This window comes from Oncorhynchus masou, chromosome 3, assembly GCF_036934945.1.
Source record: "Oncorhynchus masou masou isolate Uvic2021 chromosome 3, UVic_Omas_1.1, whole genome shotgun sequence".
In the NCBI taxonomy this organism is placed as follows: Eukaryota; Metazoa; Chordata; class Actinopteri; order Salmoniformes; family Salmonidae; genus Oncorhynchus; species Oncorhynchus masou.
The window spans coordinates 16,029,910-16,057,820 of record NC_088214.1 but is presented as its reverse complement, the minus strand read 5'-3'; the positions used below and the strand labels follow the sequence as shown (position 1 = coordinate 16,057,820).

At 43.8% G+C, this 27,911-nt stretch overlaps 2 protein-coding genes across 5 annotated transcripts; one reads left to right on the top strand and one right to left on the bottom strand.

The window, feature by feature from the left end:
* The first annotated feature begins 203 nt into the window (after positions 1-203).
* LOC135511029 (rho GTPase-activating protein 45-like) lies at positions 204-15,299 on the top strand. 3 transcript variants are annotated; one of them, XM_064932499.1, is made up of 21 exons: positions 204-431; positions 1,116-1,518; positions 4,730-4,897; positions 5,018-5,102; positions 5,219-5,291; positions 5,402-5,480; positions 5,662-5,796; positions 6,047-6,108; positions 6,227-6,331; positions 6,718-6,798; positions 8,581-8,745; positions 8,863-9,000; positions 9,241-9,602; positions 9,800-10,023; positions 10,440-10,499; positions 10,668-10,822; positions 12,507-12,692; positions 12,889-13,026; positions 13,777-13,988; positions 14,147-14,372; positions 14,817-15,299. In XM_064932499.1, the coding sequence occupies exons 1-21, from the start codon at positions 345-347 to the stop codon at positions 14,985-14,987; spliced, it is 3,315 nt and encodes a 1,104-aa protein (XP_064788571.1). In that variant the 5' UTR covers positions 204-344; the 3' UTR covers positions 14,988-15,299. The 3 variants fall into 3 exon arrangements, with proteins under 3 accessions (XP_064788571.1, XP_064788563.1, XP_064788581.1); XM_064932491.1 differs by having other exon boundaries at positions 13,741-13,988; XM_064932509.1 differs by lacking the exons at positions 14,147-14,372; positions 14,817-15,299 and having other exon boundaries at positions 13,824-13,927.
* Positions 14,519-25,082, bottom strand: LOC135511044 (DNA-directed RNA polymerases I, II, and III subunit RPABC1). 2 transcript variants are annotated; one of them, XM_064932521.1, is made up of 7 exons: positions 24,915-25,082; positions 23,606-23,780; positions 23,328-23,443; positions 21,771-21,851; positions 19,407-19,465; positions 15,731-15,809; positions 14,519-15,638 (listed from the first exon to the last, which is right to left on the bottom strand). In XM_064932521.1, exons 1-7 carry the CDS (start codon positions 24,969-24,971, stop codon positions 15,573-15,575), a joined length of 633 nt encoding a protein of 210 aa, XP_064788593.1. In that variant the 5' UTR covers positions 24,972-25,082; the 3' UTR covers positions 14,519-15,572. The 2 variants fall into 2 exon arrangements, with proteins under 2 accessions (XP_064788593.1, XP_064788603.1); XM_064932531.1 differs by lacking the exons at positions 15,731-15,809; positions 19,407-19,465.
* Positions 25,083-27,911: the final 2,829 nt, after the last annotated feature.

Genomic DNA, 27,911 nt, shown 5'->3' with positions numbered 1-27,911 from the left:
TAATTATTAAACCAATCAAATAGGTATTTTGATTAGTTGGCACAAGCACCAAAATTAGACACAATAGCCATTGTTGGCACCATCTTTGTGAGAAATCATTAAATATTTACCCCTGCAGGTGTCAGTATGGCCATGCAGTTCAGTGGTCTACGGGCGTAGTGTGAACTGACCCCATCTACTCGCTACATCCAGGAAGAAAGATAACCGTACAACCACAGAGTTTGATACAGCCAGCCAGGCCAAGCAATCAATCCAGGCAGCACAAGGGAATTTGTGGAAGCTATGTTTGGACCAGACTTAATGGAGTAACATCTATATTAAAATAGATAGGATGGTATTTGAAAATGTTCTATAGAAAGAAAAAGGAATTAAATAAAACTTCAGTTTCAAAGAAGAATCTTGGGGGACACTTTGGGTCACATAACTCAACAGTAAGTAACGTTAACTCGCTAGCTAAACTAGCCTAGCTTTATGAAGACTATTTGCATCTCAATCCTGGATAGTTTTCTGAGTTTGCGCGTTTGAATAATTTCGTAATTTATATCACTGCTTGTAAGGCCCCGCGAGTTTGCGTTGTTATATACATAATTTAACTACGAGCTAAATATACTTGAAGTTGCATCAGGCATTGGTAGTGTAGGATAAGATAGAACGAATGTCCCTGAGGGGGAAACTGTCTTACGTTACGTGAATTGCTGGCTCATGCCAACTTTAAGGGATTTATGTTTTGCAATGACGCCAGGTGTGGGCGTGGCTTCCAGTCTGACACACCTGTCACCTGGCAATGATATGTCAACTTGTCAGTGTTGGGGAATTTTCCAGTGTTGGTCATCCTCATTGAATCATCTTTCTCTTTCTGTGTTTTTTCCATATGCTTTTGCATTGTGATTCATGGCCTTTCAAAGTGTTTTAGAGGCGCAGGTTTCTCAACAACAGTTGTCTTCATCATCAGCATCATCATCCTCTAGTCGTAACATCTGTGTCATCACTCATCACCACCATTCTTATCATTCCCCATCTCTTTCCTCTCCTTTCTCTCTTACTACCTACCCGGCTCTCACTCTCCCATTCCCCACCCTACCTCTCCCTTGTCCTTTGGTGTGTCTCAACACCAGCTATCTGTCCTCCAGGAACAACCCACTAGAGATGGTGGCTTGGATGTGCCCCCCCCTTTCCCTGTATCCCCCCAGGACCCCCAGGCTCCTCCCTGCCCCACTACCACCTGTCTGCTGCACCCCAGGCTGGCCACGGCCACCAGCCCTCCCCCTGTCCTTGGAGCCTGCCTTAGACGGCCCACAGCCCTGAGTCGACATGCCAGTGTGGCTGGCTTCCCCCTACAGGCGGCTGGAGCCTGGGCCTTCAGTAAGACCCAGGGGAAAGGAGCGAGCCTTGCCTCCAGCCCCACCACAGAGGCCTCGGAGGTGAGCATCGAAGTGGAGGACATCCCCTCTTTGCTCCGGGATGTGGCTTGCTTCGCTGAGGCTGTGGAGAAACTGAAAGAAATGGTGCTGGGGGAAGGTGAGAGAGGCATTATAATGGCCAGGAGTTTTTGACCAGTAAAAATTCTTATTTTTAGCCTATAACTAGAGTTCAGAGTCTTCTTATGGAAAGCAAAAAACCCTGGCCCTTAGTTATGTTGTAACATTGTGTGTGTCCCAGCCAGTGTGTGTGTGTGTGTGTGTGTGTGTGTGTGTGTGTGTGTGTGTGTGTGTGTGTGTGTGTGTGTGTATGCCTTGCGAAACTGAGGAAGGAAGAGGGAGTATGTCACACAAGGTACGCAGCACTATAGTATTTGTCTGGTGTGTAAACACAGCTCACAGGCTTTCCTATAACCCAGAACCCTTACATTATGAGGACTAGGGGTCAATTTGGAATTTAGCAAGCCAGGTCGTTCCACCTATTCGGTGCCTTATCAGATGTGTAACTTGTTTTTTTTCTATTTAGATTTCACCTAATTCTAAAATTCTGTCATAAAGACCACATGTTCAACTTAATAACAATAAAAATCCCATCTCAAAAAGTATTATAGTGCCTATTAATAGTGCCTATTAAGTTCCAAATAAAGTAACAGGGTTCACAATTTCATCTTAAATCAGCCGTAAATCTCCATGTGACAGGGAAAATAGAAGCTTGTTGTGTACAACAGGGAGGGGCAATTGAATGCAAGTTTAAAACATTTCTAGCCTGTCTATCTATGGGTAACATGGTTGACCTGTTATGCTCGACCCACTCAGTTTTCCACCACAAAACACCAGAAAATTACCCAAAATAGTAAAACCAGCTCATCTGCTTTTACACTACACTTTGACTATTAGATGTTCAATGTTTATTTTTGAAAACATTATTTAAAAAGGAATAGTTTCACCAAATTAAAATGAGAGTTCAGTTCACGTAACAGGGTTGACCTTAAAATGAGGGACGTTTTCACATTAATCACATGAAATAAATAATAATCTTCAGAAATGCCTTTGTCAAAGCAACAAAATAACTAGGGATTTACAATGATGGTGAAAACATGGAGACATGTTGTGGTTAAGTGGTATAAATATACCTGGAAGTCACAGAGGGACAAAATGCTGAATTCTGGCACTTTAGCAGGTCTTTATTCCAGTGGAGGCTGGTGAGAAGAGGACCGCTCATAGTAATGGAATAGAGTGTAATGGCCGGAGTGAATGGAATGGTATCAAACAGATGAAAAGCATGTCTTTGATATCATTCCATTCACTCTATTGCCGTCCTCCCCTCAGCAGCCGCCCTCCAATGCTTTATTCATGTAAAAATTGTATTTATTATTTTCTCCATGTGGTCTATATTAAAGGGCACTTCATTGAATATAACAGGCTTTTGACATTCAATATTGGTGCACAACTTCTACTTAAAAAAATCAAAGGGATGCAAAAGGCACTCATTTCTTGGAACGAACCCGCTAAGCCATGTCAGGGTGACTTCACTTCCTGTCCAGGCAGCTATTTTCATCGCAACTTCCTGTTCTCAGTCTCCAAGTAGGGCGAGGAGATAAGGGAGAAAGAGAGAGAACGAAGGGAGGAGAGAGACTTTTCTTAGTGGGTACGTGTGTTATTACAATATGACAACAGAGGTAGGAGTGTTAAAATCAACCACAGAACAAGAGCCAACTGATGGTACACTCACAAAGAGTTAGGCCCCTAAATAATTAGGGGTCTAAGCAGTAGTACACAGTAAATGTTTCTTAGACATTGACGTTTCAGCCCCAAACTGCATTTTGACTACATTTTAAAGTTGGTTCACGTGCTGTCCGTGTCCACCACCACTTCCTACATCAAGAGTGGTAGTGTGACAGCCAACAGCCCTACAGTTCCTGGTTTTCACATTTTAGTCGTCTAAGGCCCAACTGAAAAACAACACACACAAAAGGAGAAGTATAACAGTAGCTGTGTTTCAATGACGGCTACTGGTGCTGGTTCTCTTTTTTCCCAGTAAACAGTGCTTCATTACATGGTCTCTTGCTTGATTCATTATATGTGTGTTTATACTGCCTGTTTATGTACTATTATGAACTGGGTGGTTCGAGCCCTGAATGCTGATTGGCTGACAGCCGTGGTATATCAGACCGTATACCACGGGTATGACAAACATTTATTTTTACTGCTCTAATTAAATTGGTAACCAGTTTATAATAGCAATACCGCACCTCTGGAGGATGACCACATGGAGAAATTAATAAATCTGATTTTTTATATGAATAAAGCAGTGGCCAATATACCACGGCTAAGGGCTGTTTCCAGGCACCCCCTGCGATGCGTCGTGCTTAAGAACAGCCATTATCCGGGGTATATTGGCCATATACAACACCCCCTAGTGCCTTATTGCTTAAATAACCTACATTTTCTATAACATATTGTTCCTTTGTGTGTGTGTGTGTGTGTGTGTGTGTGTGTGTGTGTGTGTGTGTGTGTGTGTGTGTGTGTGTGTGTGTGTGTGTGTGTGTGTGTGTGTGTGTGTGTGTGTGTGTGTGTGTATGTGTGTGTCAGGGTTGGGGTGAATTTGAATTTGCCTCAACCTACAGGAAGCAAAATATTAATTGAATGAAGTAGAATTTAATTCAAACCAATTCAACTAAGAAGTGAAACATGAAAGTTTCATTCATTTGACAAATCTTTTATCGTAAGGATATGCCATTTATTAATGTTACAAGTATATGTAACACATATTCCCGAGTGGCGCAGCGGTCTAAGGCACTGCATCTCAGTGCAAGAGGCGTCACTACAGACACCCTGGTTTGAATCCAGGCTGTATCACAACCGGCTGTGATTGGAAGTCCCATAGGGTAGTGCACAATTGGCCCAGCATTGTCCGGGTTTGGCTGGTGTAGGCCATCATTGTAAATAAGAATTTGTTCTTAATTGACTTGCCTAGTTAAATTTTAAATATTAGTTTGATTATAATTTAGATGTAAAACATGACTTTTCTTTGTCATTTGATGTTAGATTGTTCCCTTCCATACTGCCGTGTTTGATCTAATGCATTCTGGGAAATGTTTGTTCTGATATTTTACAAAAAATTGAATTCAATCCAAATTCTGCGGTGTGTACGTGCGTGAGCATATAACCCAAGGTTATTATAGTAAGCGCTGCTGTTACAATTATGAATGTCACCTCAAATTAGGAATTTTTCATTCTTATTTCTTTATGTTTAGTTTCAGTTTTAGTTCTAGACAAATAAATAACATAGCTGTCTGTCTCTGTCTCAGACAGGCAGATAGATAACCTCTCAGACAGGCAGGTGGACCGTCGTGACCTGGCCCAGGAGTGTTTGGGAGAGGTGTTGCGTGTGTTGAGGCAGGTGATCGGTGCCTACCCCCTCCTCAACACTGTAGAGACCCTCACTGCTGCTGGAACACTCATCTCCAAGGTCAAAGGTCAGAGCTCTACTGTTAGAACTGGATACCTGTTGGAATGTGTGTGGATCAAGGTGTGGGTGGTGTGTGTACTGAGAATGTACTGAGATCAAATGTGTGCATTTGATTTGATGTGTCCAGGGTTTAGTTACAAGGACAACAGTGACATGGGTAAGCAGGACTTTGAGAAAGCCATCGAGACCATGGCTGTGGCTTTCAGTAGCAGGTAAGTGTGTGTGTGTGTGTGTTTCGCTTTACTATCCCTAGGATCTGCATTGCTAAGGTTTTTCCCATTCTCCCCCTCTCTCCCTATTTTACACCCTTTCCTTCTCTCCCCCTCAGTGTGTCAGAACTTCTGATGGGAGAAGTGGACAGCAGCACCCTCCTTTCTCTACCGCTAACAGAGAGGAGCAGGGTGAGTGTGTGTGTGTGTAAAAAACAAACAATGTTTTCTTTGATTGTAAAGGATGGCTCAGTCTAAGCATTTATGTGACCTCAGAGATGTGTGTGTGTGTGTGTGTGCAGTCTATGGAGAACCTGTATGGCTTAGACTCGGCCCAGGCCAAAGACTGTCAAGGGAGGAGTGACCAGCAGGACTGCTGCAGTAAGTACAAAATTACATGTTGTCCTCGATGTCTAAGCATTTTGTTTCCCTTTCCAATCATGTCATACTCATACATTCTCATGTGTGTGTGTGTGTGTGTGTGTGTGTGTGTGTGTGTGTGTGTGTGTGTGTGTGTGTGTGTGTGTGTGTGTGTGTGTGTGTGTGTGTGTGTGTGTGTCAGTGCTGAGTGGAGAGCAGGTTGACCTCCTACTGCAGTGCAGTGAGGGAGGAGTGGACTCCGCTCTCTCCTATGCCAAGGCTGTGTCCAGATATCTGAAGGACATTATCAGCTATGTGGAGAAAAGGACTGCTCTGGGTGGGTTGATCACTTTGACTCATCCAATTATTCTGTCTCTTTTACTCTTCTATCTGTGTCCATCAGAAGTTGTTCTCAGCCTCTTAGGGCTTCAACTACATTACATACACCTGTCCAGTATCTAGGGGCAGAAATGGAACTGGGCCAAACCTTTTGTTGTCTATTTCAATTTCTGCTTTTTTAGTTTTCTGCTAACAAGGCAGTGTGTGTGTGTAAGTAGTGTGTGAGTTTCTGTGTCTGTGTTTTCCAGAGATGGAGTTTGCCAAGGGTCTGCAGAGGCTGTGTCAGTCCTGTAAGCAGAGCATTGCACAGGTAATGGGAGAACACACACAAATAACACACACATACATGGACATACGTGCATAAACACACAAAAATCTCTCTCCTCTCCCTCTACCTCTCTCTCTCTTTCTCTCTCTCTCTCTCTCAGCCCCAGATGCCATTCTTCTCAATCTACTCTCTGGCTCTGGAGCAGGACTTGGAGCAGAGTGTGGGTGTGCAGCAAACCACTGGCTCCATACACACTGTTCTACAGGTAGATACAATATCTCACACACACACACACACCAGGAGGTTGGTGGCACCTTAATTGGGGAGGACGGTTGTGTTAATGACTGGAGCAAAATCAGTGGAATGGTATCAAATCCATTAAAACACATTGTTTCCAGGTGTTTGATGCCTTTCCATTTGTTCCGTTCCAGACAGTATTATGTCCTCCCTCAGCAGCCTGTGACACACACACACACACACACACACACACACACACACACACACACACACACACACACACACACACACACACACACACACACACACACACACACACACACACACACACACACACACACACACACACACACACACCTACAAGGATTATTACAAGTGAAATAATGTCTCTATCTCAACCCCTCTCTGGCCCAGCCTCTGATGCAGTGTAAACAGGAGCATGAGAGGAGACGCAGAGAGCTCGGAGAGCAGTGGCAGAGGGCCCAGAGGAAACTGGTAAAGTCACTGTTATGTCTTGTCCATGTTGCTTTGACATGTTAATGCTGCGTACGTGTTATCATGTCTCACTCTTATGTCATGTATGAGAAAGACATTGATATTCCATATTTCAGTGAGAGTAGATGGTTTACCAATCGCTCTGTCAAAAGTCAAAAGCCTCGGTGTCACTCTAGACTGCTCCCTCTATTTCGAACCCCACATAAAAACCATCACCAGGATGGCATCACCTCTGCAATATCTCCAGGCTCCGCCCCTCGCTATCACACTCCAGCAAGGAAACTCTCATCCATGCCCTGGTCACTTCCCGCTTGGACTATTGCAACACTCTCCTCACTGGTATCCCCACCAAACTCAACAACAGACTTCAACTGGTCCAGAACTCTGCTGCCAGAACCAGATCAACCAGCACCAGATCAACTGAACACCACACCAATCCTCATCAATCTACACTGGCTCCCTGTGCAATCCTTTATTAACTTAAAGACAGGCCTCCTCACCTACAATGCCCTCCACAACCTGGCACCCACCTACCTCTCTAACCTTCTCTCAATCTATGCCTCTTCACGCTCCCTTCGCTCCTCCTCTACTGGTCTCCTTGTCACCCCTTCATTCCACCTCTCCACCATGGGTGCCCAGGCCTTCAGCTGCTGGAATGAGATCCCCCCTCACACATACAACATGCAGATAAAATCATCTCATTCAAAAACCTCCTTAAAACACACCCCTTCAAAGATGCCTATAACCTATAGCCTGTGTTCTATGATTCTCTGTCCTACGCTCCATTCTGTGTATTCTCACTATACCTATGTATCCCTATGTGTCCCCCAACACACACCCTTACCCTACACCCTTACCCTAAACTCTTACCCCAAATTCTTACCCTACACCCTTACCCTAAACCCTTACCCTAAACTCTTACCCTAAAGTCTTAACCTAAACCCTTACCCTAAACCCTTACCTTAAACCAGGTCCGTGTCCTATTTCCAACCCTACCCCCTAAACCCTTACCTAAACCAGGTTCGTATTCTCTACCCAACCCTACCCCCTAAATCCTTACCCTTACCTAAACCAGGTTTGTATCCTCTACCCAACCCCCTAAGCCAGGTTCATATTCTCTACCTAGCCCTACCCCCTAAACCCTTACCTAAACCAGGTTCGTATTCTCCACCCAACCCTACCCCCTAAACCCTTACCTAAACCAGGTTCGTATTCTCTACCCAAACCTACCCCCTAAACCCTTACCTAAACCAGGTTCATATCCCCTACCCAACCCTACCCTCTAAACCCTTACCTAAACCAGGTTCATATCCCCTACCCAACCCTACCCTCTAAACCCTTACCTAAACCAGGTTCATATCCCCTACCCAACCCTACCCTCTAAACCCTTACCTAAACCAGGTTCATATCCTCTACCCAACCCTACCCCCTAAACCCTTACCTAAACCAGGTTCTTATCCTCCACCCAACCCTACCCTCTAAACCCTTACCTAAACCAGGTTCATATCCTCTACCCAACCCTACCCTCTAAACCCTTACCTAAACCAGGTTCTTATCCTCTACCCTGTACTATGTACTACACTTGCTTTTAATGGCTACTTGTAATGTAATATATCCTTGATTACCCTGAAAGGCATCCACCAAATAAAATGTATTATTATTATAATTTCATGTGTTTGTGTGTGTGTGTGTGTGTGTGTGTGTGTGTGTGTGTGTGTGTGTGTGTGTGTGTGTGTGTGTGTGTGTGTGTGTGTGTGTGTGTGTGTGTGTGTCTGTTCCTAGACTGATGCTGAGAGTGGCATGCGTAAAACTCGAGGCTCATACATGATTCGCTGTGAGGAGTATGACAAGGCCAGGGGTCGGGCAGAGGAGGAGCAACAAGGGGGAGCAGGCGGGCTTAAAGCTCTGGACCGGAAGAAGCGATTGGAGGAGGAGGCCAGGACCAAGGTCAGCTGACTTGTCTGACCTTTCCATAGATCCTGAAGTGCCAACTCTGCCAACTCAGTTATGCCAGGCAAGCAAAATGAATCGCACCTAATGGCTGGTCCATGTGTGTCTCTACAGGCTGAAGAGGCAGAGGCTGTGTATCGTGCATGTATATCCGAGGCGGAGGCGCGGCACCAGGAGAGAGAGCAGACTAAGGGCAGCACTCTCAGACAGATCCATGATGTCATCAGACACACAGACCACACCCTCAGATCTGTAAGTCAACTCACGCCTCTGTCAGTGAAGTAAAACCCTCAACTTTGCAGGTGGATTGCACTGACCAATCAAACGTCCTAATCATGACTACATCCACATTTAGGTTTGATTATGTTTATGAAGTCTGTTCACGAGAGATCTTGGGAGAGACAAAATGTGTTAATGGAAATTGTAGTTTGTCTCCATCGAATTGCTTATTCCTGGGTGTTGTAGTTCTTTACAACATGTCTCCCTCCCCAGTGCACGGTGTCGTACTATCAACTGCTGCACATGCAGACAGCAGTGCTGCCAGTCCACTACCAGACTCTGTGTGAGAGCACCAAGCTCTACGAGCCGGGACAACAGTACGCCGCTCACGCAAGACATCTACACAAGAGCCCAGAGGACGCCAGACATCTCTACACGAGCCCAGAGGACGCCAGACATTCCTACACGAGCACAGAGGATGCCAGACATCTCTACACGAGCACAGAGGATGCCAGACATCTCTACACGAGCACAGAGGATGCCAGACATCTCTACATGAGCACAGAGGATGCCAGACATCTGTCGAACCCAGAGCCTGCAGCTCACTACCACTTCGAGCCCTACTCATCAAACCAGTTGGTTCCCACTTGAAATTGTTTACGTTTGACCTTTCAGTAATTCATATTGTTGTTGAGATCAGAAAATACCAGGTGCAGAGAAACGTTTTGTAAGTGGCGTTACCCTTCAAAGGGTCAGAACAGGCCAGTTAGTTGGCTACCAACTACTATGATTTACAGGAGGAAGCAATGTAATTTTCTCCTTCCCTCATCAGTCTGTCTGGACACACCCGCCACAACAGCTCTAACACGGATGTACCAATCAGCACGGAGACCACACCTCCCACGGATTCACCACTCAGCACGGAGACCACACCTCCCACGGATTCACCACTCAGCACGGAGACCACACCTCCCACGGATTCACCAATCAGCATGGAGACCACGCCTACCACAGACGAGGATGGTGGTGCTGAGGATGGAGTCACACAGAGATGTGGTGAGTCCTGATTGACTCGTGTAAGGGGTCATCCACTTCTCTAGTGGTCTAAGAAGAAGAGTAAGCACACTTTTCTAACCACAGATGTGATTTATAGGAGCCACGATCCAAGATTAGAACTTTTCATTAGGGTGCTTCATTTGAAAGCTCATTAGTGGTATGTGTCCTTATTGAAGGGCAAGGTCACCAATCACACAAGTCCTGGCCGTCAACGATGAAGGACTCGGACTGTCTTGGAGGAGTCTATGGTCTGGAGTCCTCCAGCACTGGTATCTCCTGATGTAGAAACTAGAATGTCAACCTCCAGCACAGCTACCATAGAGCCTCAACAATTTCTAGATTACAGAAAAGGGTCCAGCGATGTATCATTCAGAATATTCAACGATATATAATAGTTTATTGCATGTGTGTTTCAGGGCATGTACCTAAAGCCAGTGAAGAAGAACACGATGGAAACATCACCTCATTTGAACAGGGTAACAAACACTCCTTCTTAGGTCTCCGTTTGTCTGAACTCTGTCTAAATCCAGATCCACACAGCGGGAGAATTGCATGAATAGTTCAGGTTAGAATTACAACCCTCTCTTTCTCATTCTGAACTCTCTCTTCTCTCTTGTATGTCTTTTCTCTTGCTGTGTGTTCAGGGACAGAGCCAGAGATCGCCGTTCCCACTGGTCCCTTCCGGAATGTGGGAATGTCCAAGGCAGCAAAGACCCACAGACTCCGCAAGCTCCGCACACCTGCCAAATGCAGAGAGTGTAACAGCTATGTGTACTTCCAGGGTGCAGAGTGTGATGAGGTGAGACACACACACACACTCCCTAGGAGGTACAGTAGACTGTGTAATGTCTACTCTGTTTACTGACTGTAAAGTTACTATACTGCTCAAACAAATAAAGGGAACACTAAAATAACACATCCTAGATCTGAATGAATGAAATATTCTTATTAAATATTTTTTTCTTTACATAGTTGAATGTGCTGATAACAAAATCACACAAAAAGTATCAATGGAAATGAAATGTATCAACCCATGAAGGTCTGGATTTGGAGTCACACTCAAAATTAAAGTGGAAAACCACACTACAGGCTGATCCAACTTTGATGTAATGTCCTTAAAACAAGTCAAAATGAGGCTCAGTAGTGTGTGTGGCCTCCACGTGCCTGTATGACCTCCCTACAACGCCTGGGCATGCTCCTGATGAGGTGGCGGATGGTCTCCTGAGCGATCTCCTCCCAGACCTGGACTAAAGCATCCGCCAACTCCTGGACAGTCTGTGGTGCAACGTGGCGTTGGTGGATGGAGCGAGACATGATGTCCCAGATGTGCTCAATTGGATTCAGGTCTGGAGAACGGGCGGGCCAGTCCATAGCATCAATGCCTTCCTCTTGCAGGAACTGCTGACACACTCCAGCCACATGAGGTCTAGCATTGTCTTGCATTAGGAGGAACCCAGGACCAACCGCACCAGCATATGGTCTCACAAGGGGTCTGAGGATCTCGTCTCGGTACCTAAATGGCAGTCAGGCTACCTCTGGCGAGCACATGGAGGGCTGTGCGTACCCCCAAAGAAATGCCACCCTACACCATGACTGACCCACCGCCAAACCGGTCATGCTGGAGGATGTTGCAGGCAGTAGAACGCTCTCCACGGCGTCTCCAGACTCTTGTCACATGTGCTCAGTGTGAATGTGCTTTCATCTGTGAAGAGCACAGGGCGCCAGTGGCGAATTTGCCAATCTTGGTGTTCTCTGGCAAATGCCAAATGTCCTGCACGGTGTTGGGCTGTAAGCACAACCCCCACCTGTGGACGTCGGGCCCTCATACCACCCTCATGGAGTCTGTTTCTGACCGTTTGAGCAGACACATGCACATTTGTGGCCTGCTGGAGGTCATTTTGCAGGGCTCTGGCAGTGCTCCTCCTGCTCCTCCTTGCACAAAGGCGGAGGTAGCGGTCCTGCTGCTGGGTTGTTGCCCTCCTACGGCCTCCTCCACGTCTCCTGATGTACTGGCCTGTCTCCTGGTAGCGCCTCCATGCTCTGGACACTACGCTGACAGACACAGCAAACCTTCTTGCCACATCTCGCATTGATGTGCCATCCTGGATGAGCTGCACTACCTGAGCCAGTTGTGTGGGTTGTAGACTCCGTCTCATGCTACCACTAGAGTGAAAGCACCGCCAGCATTCAAAAGTGACCAAAACATCAGCCAGGAAGCATAGGAACTGAGAAGTGGTCTGTGGTTACCACCTGCAGAACCACTCCTTTATTGGGGGTGTCTTGCTAATTGCCTATAATTTCCACCTGTTGTCTATTCCATTTGCACAACAGCATGTGACATTTATTGCCAATCAGTGTTGCTTCCTAAGTGGACATTTTGATTTCACAGAAGTGTGATTGACTTGGAGTTACATTGTGTTGTTTAAGTGTTCCCTTTATTTTTTTGAGCAGTGTATATTATTTGCTTGTCTTCCCTCCTGCAGTGTTATCTGGCATGCCATAGGCGTTGCTTGGAGAACCTGGCTATCCAGTGTGGCCATAAGAAGCTACAAGGTCGCCTGTCGCTGTTTGGTAGGGACTTCACGCAGGGGCTGGGAGACCCCGATGGTGTGCCTCTGGTCATCAGAAAGTGCATCACAGAGATAGAGAGCAGGGCTCTTAGGATGAAGGTGCTTTTACACTTACACACAGAGTAGTACACACACATTGAAAAAATGACTTGACATATAAACTGTTTGTGTGTGTGTGTGTGTGTGTGTGTGTGTGTGTGTGTGTGTGTGTGTGTGTGTGTGTGTGTGTGTGTGTGTGTGTGTGTGTGTGTGCGTGCGTGCGTGCGTGCGTGCGTGCGTGCGTGCGTGTGTGTAGGGTATCTATCGTGTGAATGGGGTGAAGACTCGTGTGGAGAAGCTGTGCCAGGCCTTTGAGAATGGGAAAGAGCTGGTGGAACTGTCCCAAGCCTTTCCTCATGATATCAGCAACATGCTCAAACTTTACCTCAGACAGGTAACATACTGCTACATACACTCACAAAATACTCTCCCTCCACTTCTAGACTCACTATCCCTCCTTCACTCTGCATCCCACTCCCTCCGCTCACCCTCTGTCCCCTTTTTTCTCCTCTCCCCTCCTTCACTTCCTCTCCACCCCCCTCACTCTGTCCTCTCCACCCCTCTCACGCTCTGTCCTCCTCTTCTTCTCAACCCCTCTCACGCTCTGTCCCCCTCTTCCTCTCCACCCCCTCACTCTGTCCTCTTCCTCTCAACCCCTCTCACACTCTGTCCTCCGATTCCTCTCCACCCCCTCACTCTGTCCTCCTCTTCCTCTCCACCCCCTCACTCTCTGTCCTCCGATTCCTCTCCACCCCCTCACTCTGTCCTCCTCTTCCTCTCCACCCCCTCACTCTCTGTCATCCGATTCCTCCTCTCCCTCTCCACCCCTCACTCTGTCCTCCTCTTCCTCTCCACCCCCTCACTCTCTGTCCTCCTTCCTCTCCACCCCCTTACTCTCTGTCCTCCTCTTCCTCACTCTCTGTCATAATCTCCACCCTCTCACTCTGTCCTGCTCTTCCTCTCCACCCCCTCACTATTTGTCCTCCTCTTCCTCTCCACCCCCTCACTCTCTGTCGTCCTCTTCCTTACTCTCTGTCCTAATCTCCACCCTCTCACTCTGTCCTGCTCTTCATCTCCACCCCCTCGCTTTCCCTTCTTCCCTCTCCAGCTGCCAGAGCCTATCTTGCCTTTCCATCTATATCAGTCTCTGATGGGGCTGGCCAAGGAGAGCCTGCGTTCTGTGTCTCCTAGCCCAGATGGAGGTGAGGTGGCTAGGGCAGCAGTGCTGGCAGACCTGGGTGCTGAGACTCCCCTGGAGGTCCTGACTCTGGTCCACAGCCTGAGGGAGCTAATGCTAACGGAGCTGCCGCAGGCTAATACAGCCACACTGCGCTATATTGCACAGCATCTGCGCAGGTGAGGTGACCATGAGTAAGGCACACACACATAAAGTGTGATTTTAACACGGAACATTAATCCTAACGTTTGATGAAGAACAAATAGCTCATCGTGCCCATTTCTCCTTTCTTACTATTTCCTTCCTCCCTTTTATTTCTTCACTTTTCCCATTTCAGGGTGTGTGAGTGTGAGCAGGAGAACAAGATGAGTCCCAGTAACCTGGGCATTGTGTTTGGCCCCACCCTGATGCGTCCCCGTCCCTCCGGGGCCACCGTGGCCCTGTCCTCCCTGGTAGACTACCCCCACCAGGCCCGCATCGTAGAGACTCTCATAGTCTTCTACAGCACCCTCTTCCATGACAGCTCCTACGGCACCCCAGTTTCCCCCTTAGCCCTAAGCCAGGTGAGAGCGACTGTGGGTGTAGGGTGTCATAGTGAAACAGTGTGCTGGTTCTGGTCTAGAAACAAGTAATGTAAGGAAAATACAATTATGGGCCTCGAGAGAGTGGAAGAGCGGTAGCAACCAAACAAATAGAAGAGAAGGACGTATTTAAAAATATTATTACATTTTTTTTTATTTAACAAGGCAAGTCAGTTAAGAACAAATTCTTATTTACAATGACGGCCTACACCGGCCAAACCCGGATAACGCTGGGCCAATTGTGCACCGCCCTATGGGACTCCCAATCACAGCCAGTTGTGATACAGACTGGATTCGAACCAGGGTGTCTGTAGTGATGCCTCCAGCACTGAGATGCAGTGCCTTAGACCGCTGCGCCACTTGGGAAATACACACATGCACACTATTGTTTATCACATTCAACCGTTTCTGCTGTGTTTCTCCTAGGACGGTGGAGGGGAGGAGGGGAGAGACTGTGGGGGTGGGGGAGGAGTCCAGGGGAGAGACGAGGGCAACAAGACAGACTTAAAACACGACGGGGGTGAGACGCCAGATAACCACACTGAGAGACCAGTGGAATCAGACCGAGGAGGAACCCTCAGCCGCAGCACCCACTGACCCTCTCTGGACCTGAACTCTTCAAAAAATAACTTCTGGGAAAAATGGAAATGGAATTGTTTTTCAAATGAAAAAGTACTTTAGTGAATTCTACAAATTGGAATTCATTTGGGAAATTGCAGTTGAAATGAAAGTGGTGCCAACTTACTGTTTTAATGCGTTGACTACTGATGAAAAACTTAGTACACTGACTGGATAGCAGAATACCATATTGCTGTTGTGTGAACGTGTTAATTTCATTGCATGTGGGACATTTTTTCGAATGTGAAAAGACCTTGCCTTGCTCTTCAACATTAAAAACAGTTGAATTTATTTCTTCTGAAATAAATCATTTGCCCATTGAAGTTAAAAATGGTTATTAAAAAAAACAAAATCCAACAAATGCAGAGGTTATCACCTCAAGCACATTGATAAAAAACTAGTAGTGCCAAAAGGTAAGCAAGTCAACTTATTCACAAAAGTTATTGGGAGACAAAGTGATGAGAGCATGTTCTTTCTTCTTCATATGAAACATCTTCAGTCATTCCCTGTCCGCAATCATCAGATCTCATACTCCTTCTGGTCCATAATAGAGCTGGTGTGTGTTTACTGCACCAGTCTGTAGGTGATGTATCTACCAGCAGTCTCACTCGGTCTGATGATCTTCACCACCTGTTAGAACAGACAGGCCAGCAGGTCAACACAGGAGAAAACTCAAATTGCACATAAAACGCCTCAGTCATTTGTTTGTGTGTGTGTCACACCTGTCCTCTTTTCAGTCCAAAGTATCTGGCCACAGGGTCTCCTGCTTGAATCCTGGGTAGCTGGCTCTCCTTCAGTTTACTGACACGTCAATCAAGGAATCACAATGGCAACATCATACCATCATTCATGTTCATGAATTATGTGTGTGTGTGTGTGTGTGTGTGTGTGTATATACACAGTGGGGAGAACAAGTATTTGATAACCTGCAAAATCGGCAGTGTTTCCTACCTACAAAGCATGTAGAGGTCTGTAATGTTTATCATAGGTACACTTCAACTGTGAGAGACGGAATCTAAAACAAAAATCCAGAAAATCACATTGTATGATTTTTAAGTAATTAATTTGCATTTTATTGCATGACATAAGTATTTGATACATCAGAAAATCAGAACTTAATATTTGGTACAGAAACCTTTGTTTGAAATTACAGAGATCATACATTCCTGTAGTTCTTGACCAGGTTTGCACACACTGCAGCAGGGATTTGGCCCACTCTTCCATACAGACCTTCTCCAGATCCTTCAGGTTTCGGAACTGTCGCTGGGCAATACGGACTTTCAGCTCCCTCCAAAGATTTTCTATTGGGTTCAGGTCTGGAGACTGGCGAGGCCCCTCCAGGACCTTGAGATGCTTCTTACGGAGCCACTCCTTAGTTGCCCTGGTTGTGTGCTTCGGGTCATTGTCATGCTGGAAGACCCAGGCACGACCCATCTTCAATGCTCCTACTGAGGGAAGGAGGTTGTTGGCCAATATCTCGCGATACATGGCCCCATCCATCCTCCCCTCAATACGGTGCAGTCATCCTGTCCCCTTTGCAAAAAAGCATCCCCAAAGAATGATGTTTCCACCTCCACGCTTCAAGGTTGGGATGGTTTTCTTGGGGTTGAACTCATCCTTCTTCTTCCTCCAAAAACAGAGTTGAGTTCAGACCAAAAAAAACTATATTTTTGTCTCATCAGACCACATGACCTTCTCCCATTCCTCCTCTGGATCATCCAGATGGTCATTGGAAAACTTCAGACGGCCTGGACATGCGCTGGCTTGAGCAGGAGGACCTTGCGTGCGCTGCAGGATTTGATTCAATTTTTATTTATTTTTTATTACCTTTATTTAACTAGGCAAGTCAGTTAAGAACAAATTCTTATTTTCAATGACGGCCTAGGAACAGTGGGTTAACTGCCTGTTCAGGGGCAGTTCAGAGGTTTGCACTTGCAACCTTCCGGTTACTAGTCCAACGCTCTAACCACTAGGCTACCCTGCCGCCCCATGGCGGCGTAGTGTGTTACTAATGGTTTTCTTTGAGACTGTGGTCCCAGCTCTCTTCAGTTCATTGACCAGGTCCTGTCGTGTAGTTCTGGGCTGATCCCTCACCTTCCTCATGATCATTGATGCCCCACGAGGTGAGATCTTGCATGGAGCCCCAGACCGAGTGTGGTTGACCGTCATCTTGAAATGTTCTAATAATTGCACCAACAGTTGTTGCTTTCTCACCAAGCTACTTGCCTATTGTCCTGTAGCCCATCCCAGCCTTGTGCAGGTCTACAATTTTATCCCTGATGTCCTTACACAGCTCTCTGGTCTTGGCCATTGTGGAGAGGTTGGAGTCTGTTTGATTGAGTGTGTGGATAGGTGTCTTTTATACAGGAAACGAGTTCAAACAGGTGCAGTTAATACAGGTAATGAGTGGAGAACAGGAGGGCTTCTTAAAGAAAAACTAACAGGTGTGTGAGGGCCGGAATTCTTACTGGTTTGTAGGTGATCAAATACTTATGTCATGCAATACAAAGCAAATTAATTACTTAAAAATCATACAATGTGATTTTCTGGATTTCTGTTTTAGATTCCGTCTCTCACAGTTGAAGTGTACCTATGAAAAAATTACAGACCTCTACATACTTTTGAAATATAGGAAAACCTGCAAAATCGGCAGTGTATCAAATACTTGTTCTCCCCACTGTATATACAGTGGGGCAAAAAAGTATTTAGTCAGCCACCAATTGTGCAAGTTCTCCCACTTAAAAAATATGAAAGAGGCCTGTAATTTCCATCATAGGTACACTTCAACTATGACAGACAAAATGAGAAGAAAAAAAAATCCAGAAAATCACATTGTAGGATTTTTTATGAATTTATTTGCCAATTATAATGGTGGAAAATAAGTATTTGGTGACCTACAAACAAGCAAGACTTCTGGCTCTCACAGACCTGTAACAACTTCTTTAAGAGGCTCCTCTGTCCTCCACTCGTTACCTGTATTAATGGCACCTGTTTGAACTTGTTATCCGTATAAAAGACACCTGTCCACAACCTCAAAACAGTCACACTCCAAACTCCACTATGGCCAAGACCAAAGAGCTGTCAAAGGACGCCAGAAACAAAATTGTAGACCTGCACCAGGCTGGGAAGACTGAATCTGCAATAGGAAAGCAGCTTAGTTTGAAGAAATCAACTGTGGGAGCAATTATTAGGCAATGGAAGACATACAAGACCACTGATAATCTCCCTCGATCTGGGGCCCCACGCAAGATCTCACCCCGTGGGGTCAAAATGATCACAACAACGGTGAGCAAAAATCCCAGAACCACACGGGGGGACCTAGTGAATGACCTGCAGAGAGCTGGTAAAGTAACAAAGCCTACCATCAGTAACACACTACGCCGCCAGGGACTCAAATCCTGCAGTGCCAGACGTGTCCCCCTGCTTAAGCCAGTACATGTCCAGGCCTGTCTGAAGTTTGCTAGAGAACATTTGGATGATCCAGAAGAAGATTGGGAGAATGTCATATGGTCAGATGAAACCAAAATATAACTTTTTGGTAAAAACTCAACTCGTTGTGTTTGGAGGACAAAGAATGCTGAGTTGCATCCAAAGAACACCATACCTACTGTGACGCATGTGGGTGGAAACATCATGCTTTGGGGCTGTTTTTCTGCAAAGGGACCAGGACGACTGATCCGTGTAAAGGAAAGAATGAATGGGGCCGTGTACCGTGAGATTTTGAGTGAAAATCTCCTTCCATCAGCAAGGGCATTGAAAATGAAACGTGGCTGGGTCTTTCAGCATGACAATGATCTCAAACATACTGCCCGGGCAACAAAGGAGTGGCTTCGTAAGAAGCATTTCAAGGTCCTGGAGTGGCCTAGACAGTCTCCAGATCTCAACCCCATAGAAAATCTTTGAAGGGAGTTGAAAGTCCATGTTGCCCAGCAACAGCCCCAAAACATCACTGCTCTAGAGGATCTGCATGGAGGAATGGGCCAAAATACCAGCAACAGTGTGTGAAAACCTTGTGAAGACTTACAGAAAACGTTTGACCTCTGTCATTGCCAACAAAGGGTATATAACAAAGTATTGAGATAAATAAGTATTTGGGCAATAACAAAAGTTTTCCACCATAATTTGCAAATAAATTAAAAAATAATTAAAAATCCTACAATGTGATTTTCTGGATTTTTTTTTCTTCTCATTTAGTCTGTCATAGTTGAAGTGTACCTATGATGAAAATTACAGGCCTCTCATCTTTTTAAGTGGGAGAACTTGGACAATTGGTGGCTGACTAAATACTTTTTTACCCCACTGGATATATTTATTAGTGTGGAACATGGTAACAAAAAAATATTGTGTTGTGTAATGCATGGTATAGAAATAATTCTGCATTCAGTGCTAAAAAGATACTATCGAAGCAGCAACTCTGACAGTTCTTCTTTTGTCATCACTATGTGCTCAGGAACCAGCTAAAAAGATAGGAAATAAAAGACTCAAATCAAAGAGCATATAATTACAGAAAATATTTTGTTTATGTAGTATATAGACATTGGGCTTGTTTGAACACATCAGTTTCATGCATTCAGAGACCACCTTTGATCAGTGCTGATCACCAACATTCAATGTGTTGCATTTTGGGTATAAAAATTGTTGGACTTGTCTACATGTCGACTGCATGAACTTTACAAAAACCACATGATCAAAGGTCAGGCAGTTTTTTTAACACTGTCTTTAAAGTTTCTCCACACCAACTGGCAGTGGTGTAAAGTACTTAAGTATTACTTTATAAATAATTTTTACTTAAGTAGCTTTTTGGGGCATCTGTACTTTACTATTTATATTTTTCACAACTTTTACTTCACTAAATTCCTGAAGAAAACAATGTACTTTTTACTCAATACATTTTTCCTGCCTCCCAAAAGTACCCATTACATTTTGAATGCTTAGCAGGGCAGGAAAATTGTCAAATTCCACACTTAACAAGAGAACATCCCTGGTCATCCCTACTGCCTCTGATCTGGCGGACTCACGAAACACATGCTTCACTTGTAAATTATGTCCGAGTGTTGGAGTGTGCCCCTGCCTATCCGTAAATTAACAAAAACAAGAAAATTGTGCCGTCTGGTTTAATTTAAGCAATTTGAAATTATTTATACTTAAGTATATTTTTACAATTATATTTACTTTTGACACTTAAGTATATTTAAAACCAGATATTTACTCAAATAGTATTTTACTGGGTGACTTTCACTTGAGTCATTTTCAAAATTGGTATCTTTACTTTTACCCAAGTATGACAATTTGTTACTTTTTCCAACCACTGCCAACTGCACCCTGTCTTCAGCCATCAACTGCATTGTGGGAGGCACTATTGTCAACCAATCATTAGGGTGTTTTTCCCTGACTAATGTGAATATGACCAAAGATGTGACAAACAAGAACCAACTATGCCACAATTAATTTGCTACAAATAAATGTAAATCTTTGAGACCCCTCTTTCACAAATGTATTGTATGTTTTGAGTTTGAGAGTGTGTGATATGAATGGTAGAGAAAAGGTAATTTGGACATTCTGAAGGAGAAGTTTTAAAAAGAACACCTGCTTGTTGACACTGCCATGTTGATATGAGCCTTGTTAGAAAACACTGACTTTCAGTTGTCGCAGATGTACCTCCCCCAACCTCAATCATCGACTTCCATCTGTTCTCATCTGCTTTAGTAAGCCAACTCGAACACGCTCAAAGTCCCCTTTAGGCAAGATACTGTGTGTGCAGGTTATAGTTCACAGCCAAATAATTGGCACTCTTGCACCTTTAATTCCCAATTTCTTCTTCTAAAAAAAGTTGAAATTTGAAGAAAATGTTGGTCTCCACACCTTATTGGATTTTTTTTCAAAATAAAGCACAAATAGCATGGACAACATTATTGGCACCCTGAAATTAGTACTTGACCAAGATAACTTGGACAAATGCTTCTTGTAGCCATCAATGAACCATTCCAGGGTTCTTTTGATGAGTGGTTTTTCTCTGAATGCTTTGTTTGGTTGTGGGGAAGCCCCCACTACTGAAGGAGACACGAAAGCCTGATTGAACTTCACAAAAAATACACCTAAACAAGCCTAAATCCTGGGCGAAATGTTCTGTGGACAAAGTAAACAAAATTAGAGCCCTTTGGCAATACAGATCAGAGCTCTGTTTACTGTCATCCAAAATGAAGTATTCAATGAAAAGAACACCCTCCCTACAATCAACCATGGGGAGGTTTGATAATGCTGTGGGGTTTCTTTGCTGCCTCTGGTACTGGGGGCCTTGAACATGTGCAAGGCATCGTGAAATCAGCAGATTATTAGGTCAAAAAGCACAAAGGAATGGTTCAAGAAGAAACACTGGACAGTTCTGAATCACATCCAAAACCAGCAGTTGGTGGAGAGCATCCCTCAAATATAGAAGAATAAGAGCCAGTTTGCCTAATTGCCTGTAGAAAGGTGCAGCAAGCTTAGTGATGGCTACATTATCTTGGCCAAAGGCTGTGCAACCTAGTATTTGCTCCAGGGTGCCAGTAATTTTGTCCATACCATTTAAACTGAATAAAAATGGTAAACTTATGTTTACAAAAATAAAATCCTTCTGCAATGCTGAAAATCCAATAAGGTGTCGAGACAAAGTTTTTCAATTTCATCTATTTTTTGGGGGCAAGAAATAGAGAATAATTTAAGAAAAGTGGAAGTGTACCAATATATTTGGCTGCAACTGCAACTCTAAACGAGCGCACCTACCTCATGCTCTGTGATGTTGATGAGGAGCTCCTGTTGTAGAAACTGCTCCAGGATGTATTTGGGTGCCATGTCCACTAGCGACTGAAAAGAAAGAAACAAGGGAGTCATAACTGGCCCCTGGATAGGGACGAGTGACCCGCATAGGACAGGGCCACATGAAAAGTAACATCTCTGTTAAAACACTATGAAAAAATGTAGATTTTATTATTCTGCTCCATGGAGTAATCTGATGTGAATTAGCAGGTGTTAACTGTAGTGTAATTAGGGCTGTGACCTACAGTCTACTCGGAAACCCTTCAGGCCCCTTCACTTTTTCCACATTTTGTTACAGCCTTATTCTAAAATGGATTAAATTGATGAGGAAAAAAACAATCTACACACAATACCCCATGACACAGCAAAAACAAGTTTAGACATTTTAGCAAATAAAAAATAAAAAAATACACCCCGGAAAAATCACATTTAAATAATTATTCAGACCCTTTACTCAGTACTTTGTTGAAGCACCTTTGGTAGCAATTATAGACTTGAGTCTTCTTGGGTATGACACTAAAAGCTTGGCACACCTGTATTTGGGAAGTTTCTCCCATTCTTCTCTGCAGATCCTCTCAAGCTCTGTCAGGTTGGATGGGGAGCATTGCTGCACAGTTATTTACATGTCTCTCCAGATACATTTTATCAGGTTAAAGTCCAGGCTCTGACTGGGTCACTCAAAGACATTCAGAGACTTGTCACTAAATCACTCCTGCAAAGTCTTGGCTGTGTGCTTAGGGTTGTTGTCCTGTTGGAAGGTGAACCTTCACCCCAGTCTGAGGTCCTGAGAGCTCTGGAACAGGTTTTCATCAAGGATCTCTGTACTTTGCTCCGTTCATCTTCCCCTCGATCCCAGTCCCTGCCGCTGAAAAACAACCCCACAGCATGATGCTGCCACCACCATGCTCCACCGTAGAGATGGTGCCAGGTTTCCTCCAAACGTGACACTTGGCATTCAGGCCAAAGAGTTCAATCTTGGATTCATCAGACCAGAGAATCTTGTTTCTCATGGTCAGAGTCCTTTAGGTGCCTTTTGGCAAACTCCAAGCTGGCTGTCATGTGCCTCTCACTGAGGCGTGGCTTCCGTCTGTCAACTGTGGGACCTTATTTAGACAGGTGTGTGCCTTTCCAAATCATGTCCAATCAATTTAATTTACCACAGGTGGAATCCAATCAAGTTGCAGAAACATCAAGGATGATAAATGGAAAGAGGATGCACCTGAGCTCAATTTAGAGTCTTATAGCAAAGGGTCTGAATACTTATGTAAATAAGGTATCTGTTTATGTTTTTAATTGTTTTGAAAAAAATAAAAAACAATTGGCGCTTCGCCATTATGGGGTATTGTATGTAGATTGATGAGGGAAAATGTGTATTTAATCCATTTTAGAATAAGGCTGGAACGTAACAAAATGTGGAAAAAGTCTGAATACACTGTGTATGACTGTATTATACAAGTGATTACTCCGAGCGGGAAGGAAGGCTAAAGAGCAACAGAGAAGCTTAATGGCTTAGTCCTGCCCCACCTGTTTAGCGGAAGGCGTCATCCCCATCTGGACCACGATGCAGGCACGTGTGATATTCTCCTCCTGCATGCGCTGGCAGTACATCTTTATTGTCTTGATTCCCACCTTGGGCTCCTCTGTGGACAAAGAGATTTGTTGATTGATGTGCAACAATTGTAGTGAAGTAAAGGTCCAGACAACTGATGCCCACAGACCAAAAGTTATTTTCAGAAAATAGCTTGTGACACCTTGGAAATGCATGCTGCTGTGGCAGTCAGGTGTGTTTGTCTTCTAGTTACCTGGAAAGAAGATGAACATCTGGTCGGTCGGGTCATCGTTGTGGGCGACCAGCACAGTGAGATCTGTCCGCCGTGGGCGCCCTTCACTCGGCTTGTCCCCAAACTGGCTCTTGAACTCATCCAGAGTCTGGTCCAACTCATCCTGCGTCACAAGGTAGCCTCTGTCGTGGCACAACTATGTGAAAGGGGAAAAACAAATAAGTGGAGATAGCTAGCTACCGGTAGCTGAAGAATCAATTACAGAAGACAGACGGAAGACAGAAGCAACCACCTGTGCAAATTAGCTATCTAGCATGCTCTGGACACCTGTAACTAAAGAAGGACGCAGGTTTCTGTTGTGCATTTCCACCACTGACCCCGTTCGTCTTTCAGTCACCCATGTGGGTATAACCAAAGAGGAGATGGAACGTGGGTACCTTCTTCTAAAAACCAATGAGGAGATGGGAGAGGGAGAGGCAGGACTTGCAGGGCGATCTGCGTCAGAAATAGAACTGCCTTCTATTTTAGCCCTTGGCAACGCAGACGCTCGTTGACGCGCACAAGTAATGTGGGTGCAATAATTGAATAATATAGATTAATACATTTATTTTGCAACGCGAGCGGTGTCGTCAGCCTGTTAGAATTCAATTTAGCCTAAATGGCACCAAAAAATGTATCCCTTTTTATTTTACCACTACAATCTGTTCTTAGGACGAAACTGAAAAATAACAACTTGTGTAGAAAGTAAACATCTGCACCTCAATGGTGCCAAGTGTGCTTATGTCTGCATAACAGGAAGACGGGGGGAAAAAATGGCAACTTCTGACTATTTCTGGTCTAACGTTTGATGACCAGATACAAAAACTAAATATACACATTTCGAGATATTAGGCTAAATAGACAGACATACCTATATTTCCGTATAGTAAACAATGGGACGACCTCAGAGTTCCATGAGTAATTTGTTGTTGTTTACATTTTAACTATAAACAACGTGAGCAGGTGTTCATTGCCAACTATAGAGAAGCTGCCATTGTGACATTGTACAACAACATGGGATTAGAACCTTCGGAAGGCGAGTTGGTGCCACAGTGCCCAATATAACTAATAGGAGCTGGCAGCGTGAAAAATGCTGTTATATTAAGACCTGTTTTTTCGTGATTACTTCAAAACTAATTTATGATACTGGACTCCACCGCGGATGCAATTAACTACTTTTTATTAAAAAAAAAAAAAAACATTGTTAAAAATGTCATGTGTCCAGCCTACCTCCGGTACTCGACAACAAGTTGTAAACCGAGTACCTGGGATGAAGTATTCTCAATTTTACCTGCATTATTGTTTTGCGGATTTTCCATAGTCTGTAGGTCTCCTCCTCGTCATCCATAATGTATTTTATAGGTTAGCTATTTTCCAATGTTTTCCACCCGTGAAAAACAAATCTTCACTGAAATTTTCCCGAAATCACAACTTTACTTCCGCACTTCAAAATCACGTGTTTAGGAGGTCTTCTTTTGTTTGTCTACAATTTTGCCTGCCATATTGATATTTGAACAATTCGTTTAAACGATTAGCTACATAAACAGTTTCATAATTTAATATGTAATTAAATAGGTCACATTTCAAATTAAAATATTATATATTTCAAATTTGTAACGTTGAAGATTATGTCATCGCAGTAAAAAACAGGCAATCATTTCTTACTGTGCATGCACCGTCGGATGCATTGAGCTCTGGGTCTAATGTCGTAAACAAGATTTTCACGGATAGATTTGTCAAGAGAGCCACTGTTTTTGGTCAAGCTAATGTTTGCAAAACAACAAAATGCAAACGCTTCGGGAGGAAAAGGGTAAACTATCCATATATTGCAATTAATTGTACAGGTGACCTGTTGCAGTGTGCATTGCTGCCACAATTTCTAGCTAGCTAGCTAGCTAGCCAACCACCATCTTTGCCAGCAGTCTCGCGAAAAGGGCCATATATAAAAGGTTATTTGTTTAGTGGCTACACGGACTTTTCTGACGTGCAAATCGATATTTAATGTCAGAATTTGTAAAACATTTGCTTAATGTCAGGGTTAATGTTTTGGTTAAGTTAAGTTACGGGTCATTTTTCGATTTGGCTAGTCATGCACGTCAGAAATGTCCGTAATGTATAGCCCTTCCCCCCAGTCCCTCAACCTGAGACTGAAGCTGGGCCCAGGGGCGTATTCATTACGCCAATTATGTTGAAAAACGTTTCTTAAGCAGACGCAAACTGGATGAAACGTGATGGACCTCCCTGAATTCGTCCATTAGAAACTCTCGTTTTAGCTGCAAATTGTTTCGTTTTGCAACTGTTTGGACTAATGATTACACCCCTGGCTTGAGCCTGGGGGACGAGGTTAAACCACAGCCATTTTGTAAAATATCTATAGCCAGATAGAATATCCTGCGTTCGAACTCAATATAAATCATTAGAAATGTATTGCAACTCAGACAGTAGTATTTCTTTGTGTAATACGTGTTGAATTTAGTGTAATGTGTGTAGCTATATAGCAGGGGTGCTCAAACTTTTGGGTTTAGTGGGCCAAAGTATAATCTGACTGGTGGGCCCAACAAATATACAAAAAAATAATAGGTAAACAATAGCTTTCTTGAAAACAATTGTAGAATTGCACTTCAAACAATCAAATTGCACCCATATATCTTGACACCTAACACATTCTGATTACCAGTATTAAATATTTTCCCGTTGTATTGTAGAAACTGCAACCAAGTTTCTATGTTTGCAAGGCTAAAAATGTGAATATGTGCTGGGGGGCCCTAAGTGAGATTCAAGATGGTCCTGAAATATTTAAAATAAATCATGAATTGCATTGCTTTGCTGGCTGGCTGGATGCAAGTTTCACCATCCAATTATTTCAAATTTACAGGAGTGCAAATTTCACCATGGTACGGAGGATACATTGGCACATGAGAATTATTAGAATATGGCAAATATGATTCTATTTTTGAATTTTCTCCATGCTTGCTTTCATGGCCTACCTCAGACAAAACAGATGGTGTCTTCAGAAAGTATTCATTCCCTTTAGCTCTTGACTTATTTCACATTTTGTTGTTACAACCTAAATTCAAAATGTATGAAATAGTATTTTTTCTCACACTTCTACACACAACCCCATAATGACAAAGTGAAAACATGTTTTTAGAAATTGTTGCAAATGTATAGAAAATAAATGTGTGTTTGCTGTGACACTCCAAATTGAGCTCAAGAGCATACAATTTCCTTGATAACCCTTGAGATGTCACTACTAGGCTTGAATGGCTGGTTACCGAGATTTACCGCCAAAAACCACTCCCCTTTCCCGGGAGAAATAACTGCAAAAAAATTGGTAAATCATAATAAAATATTTATATGAACATCATAACGTGAAATGGAACAGTTAATGTTTATGCATTGTCTAAATCTGGCTCTCTACGGCCTTCTGTCTGCATGATGAATCATCAACGCACAGGGTGGGGACAGACATCTCACTATGGAGCACAGTCCACAATGCATGTAGACCTATCATCTCATCATGGGAACTTTTTGTCGTATCACAGGTAGGCGTACATTTGCTGCCTGTGATACAGTAATATAAAGACCGAATTGGCGTCTTAATTTACACATTATGGTACAGTAATATAAAGACCGAATTCGTGTCTTAATTTACACATTATGGTACAGTAATATAAAGACCAAATTCGTGTCTTAATTTACACATCTCCATTTGGCTTTTGGGGGTCACCTTATTATTTTACTTGTAATTTTCTTTTAATTGCAGCTGCAGAGTTTTAAAACAGCCTATCACTCGAAACTTGTTGGTTTAAATCATTGTACGCATGACCATACTCTCAGTAGTTCTCTCCATCAATTCCATCATTCCAGTTAATCCAGTTCAAGATTTATATCAGGCCTATATATGAATGATGGGTGATGCATAATAATCTTCGTACGTATAGTCTCTGTCTCTTGCGCAATATGCGTGGTCCACTGGCCTCCCTAGAAAATGCTCCTTTACTCTCGGAGTCCCATGCAGGAAATGCTAGACTCGAACAGCTTGCGGGACATGATTTTCTTTAGCATTTCTTATGCCAATAGAATATTAGAAGATGAAAACATTCATGTTTGCTGAATGTTAAATACAGCAGCCATTAGAACTTTACAGATCATTTTGAACGAGTGAACACGCAATGGCAGTAGGTTATTCAGTTATTTATTCAGACCCATAACCATTCAATCTTCATGAAGAGAAGTGCAAGCCTTCTGCATCTCATTCTAGTCCTATATTATTCAAGCATGTCCT

Excerpts from the sequence above, each read along its gene's own strand:
- LOC135511029 (XM_064932491.1), top strand. The coding sequence starts at position 345 with ATGTTCTATAGAAAGAAAAAGGAATTAAATAAAACTTCAGTTTCAAAG. Across the intron at positions 10,024-10,439 it reads TGGAGTCACACAGAGATGTG|GGCATGTACCTAAAGCCAGT; the intron begins GTGAGTCCTGAT and ends TGTGTGTTTCAG. Across the intron at positions 10,500-10,667 it reads CATCACCTCATTTGAACAGG|GGACAGAGCCAGAGATCGCC; the intron begins GTAACAAACACT and ends CTGTGTGTTCAG.
- LOC135511044 (XM_064932521.1), bottom strand. The coding sequence starts at position 24,971 with ATGGATGACGAGGAGGAGACCTACAGACTATGGAAAATCCGCAAAACA. Across the intron at positions 21,852-23,327 it reads TGACGCCTTCCGCTAAACAG|TCGCTAGTGGACATGGCACC; the intron begins GTGGGGCAGGAC and ends CTTTCTTTTCAG. Across the intron at positions 15,639-15,730 it reads TTGGACTGAAAAGAGGACAG|GTGGTGAAGATCATCAGACC; the intron begins GTGTGACACACA and ends CTGTTCTAACAG.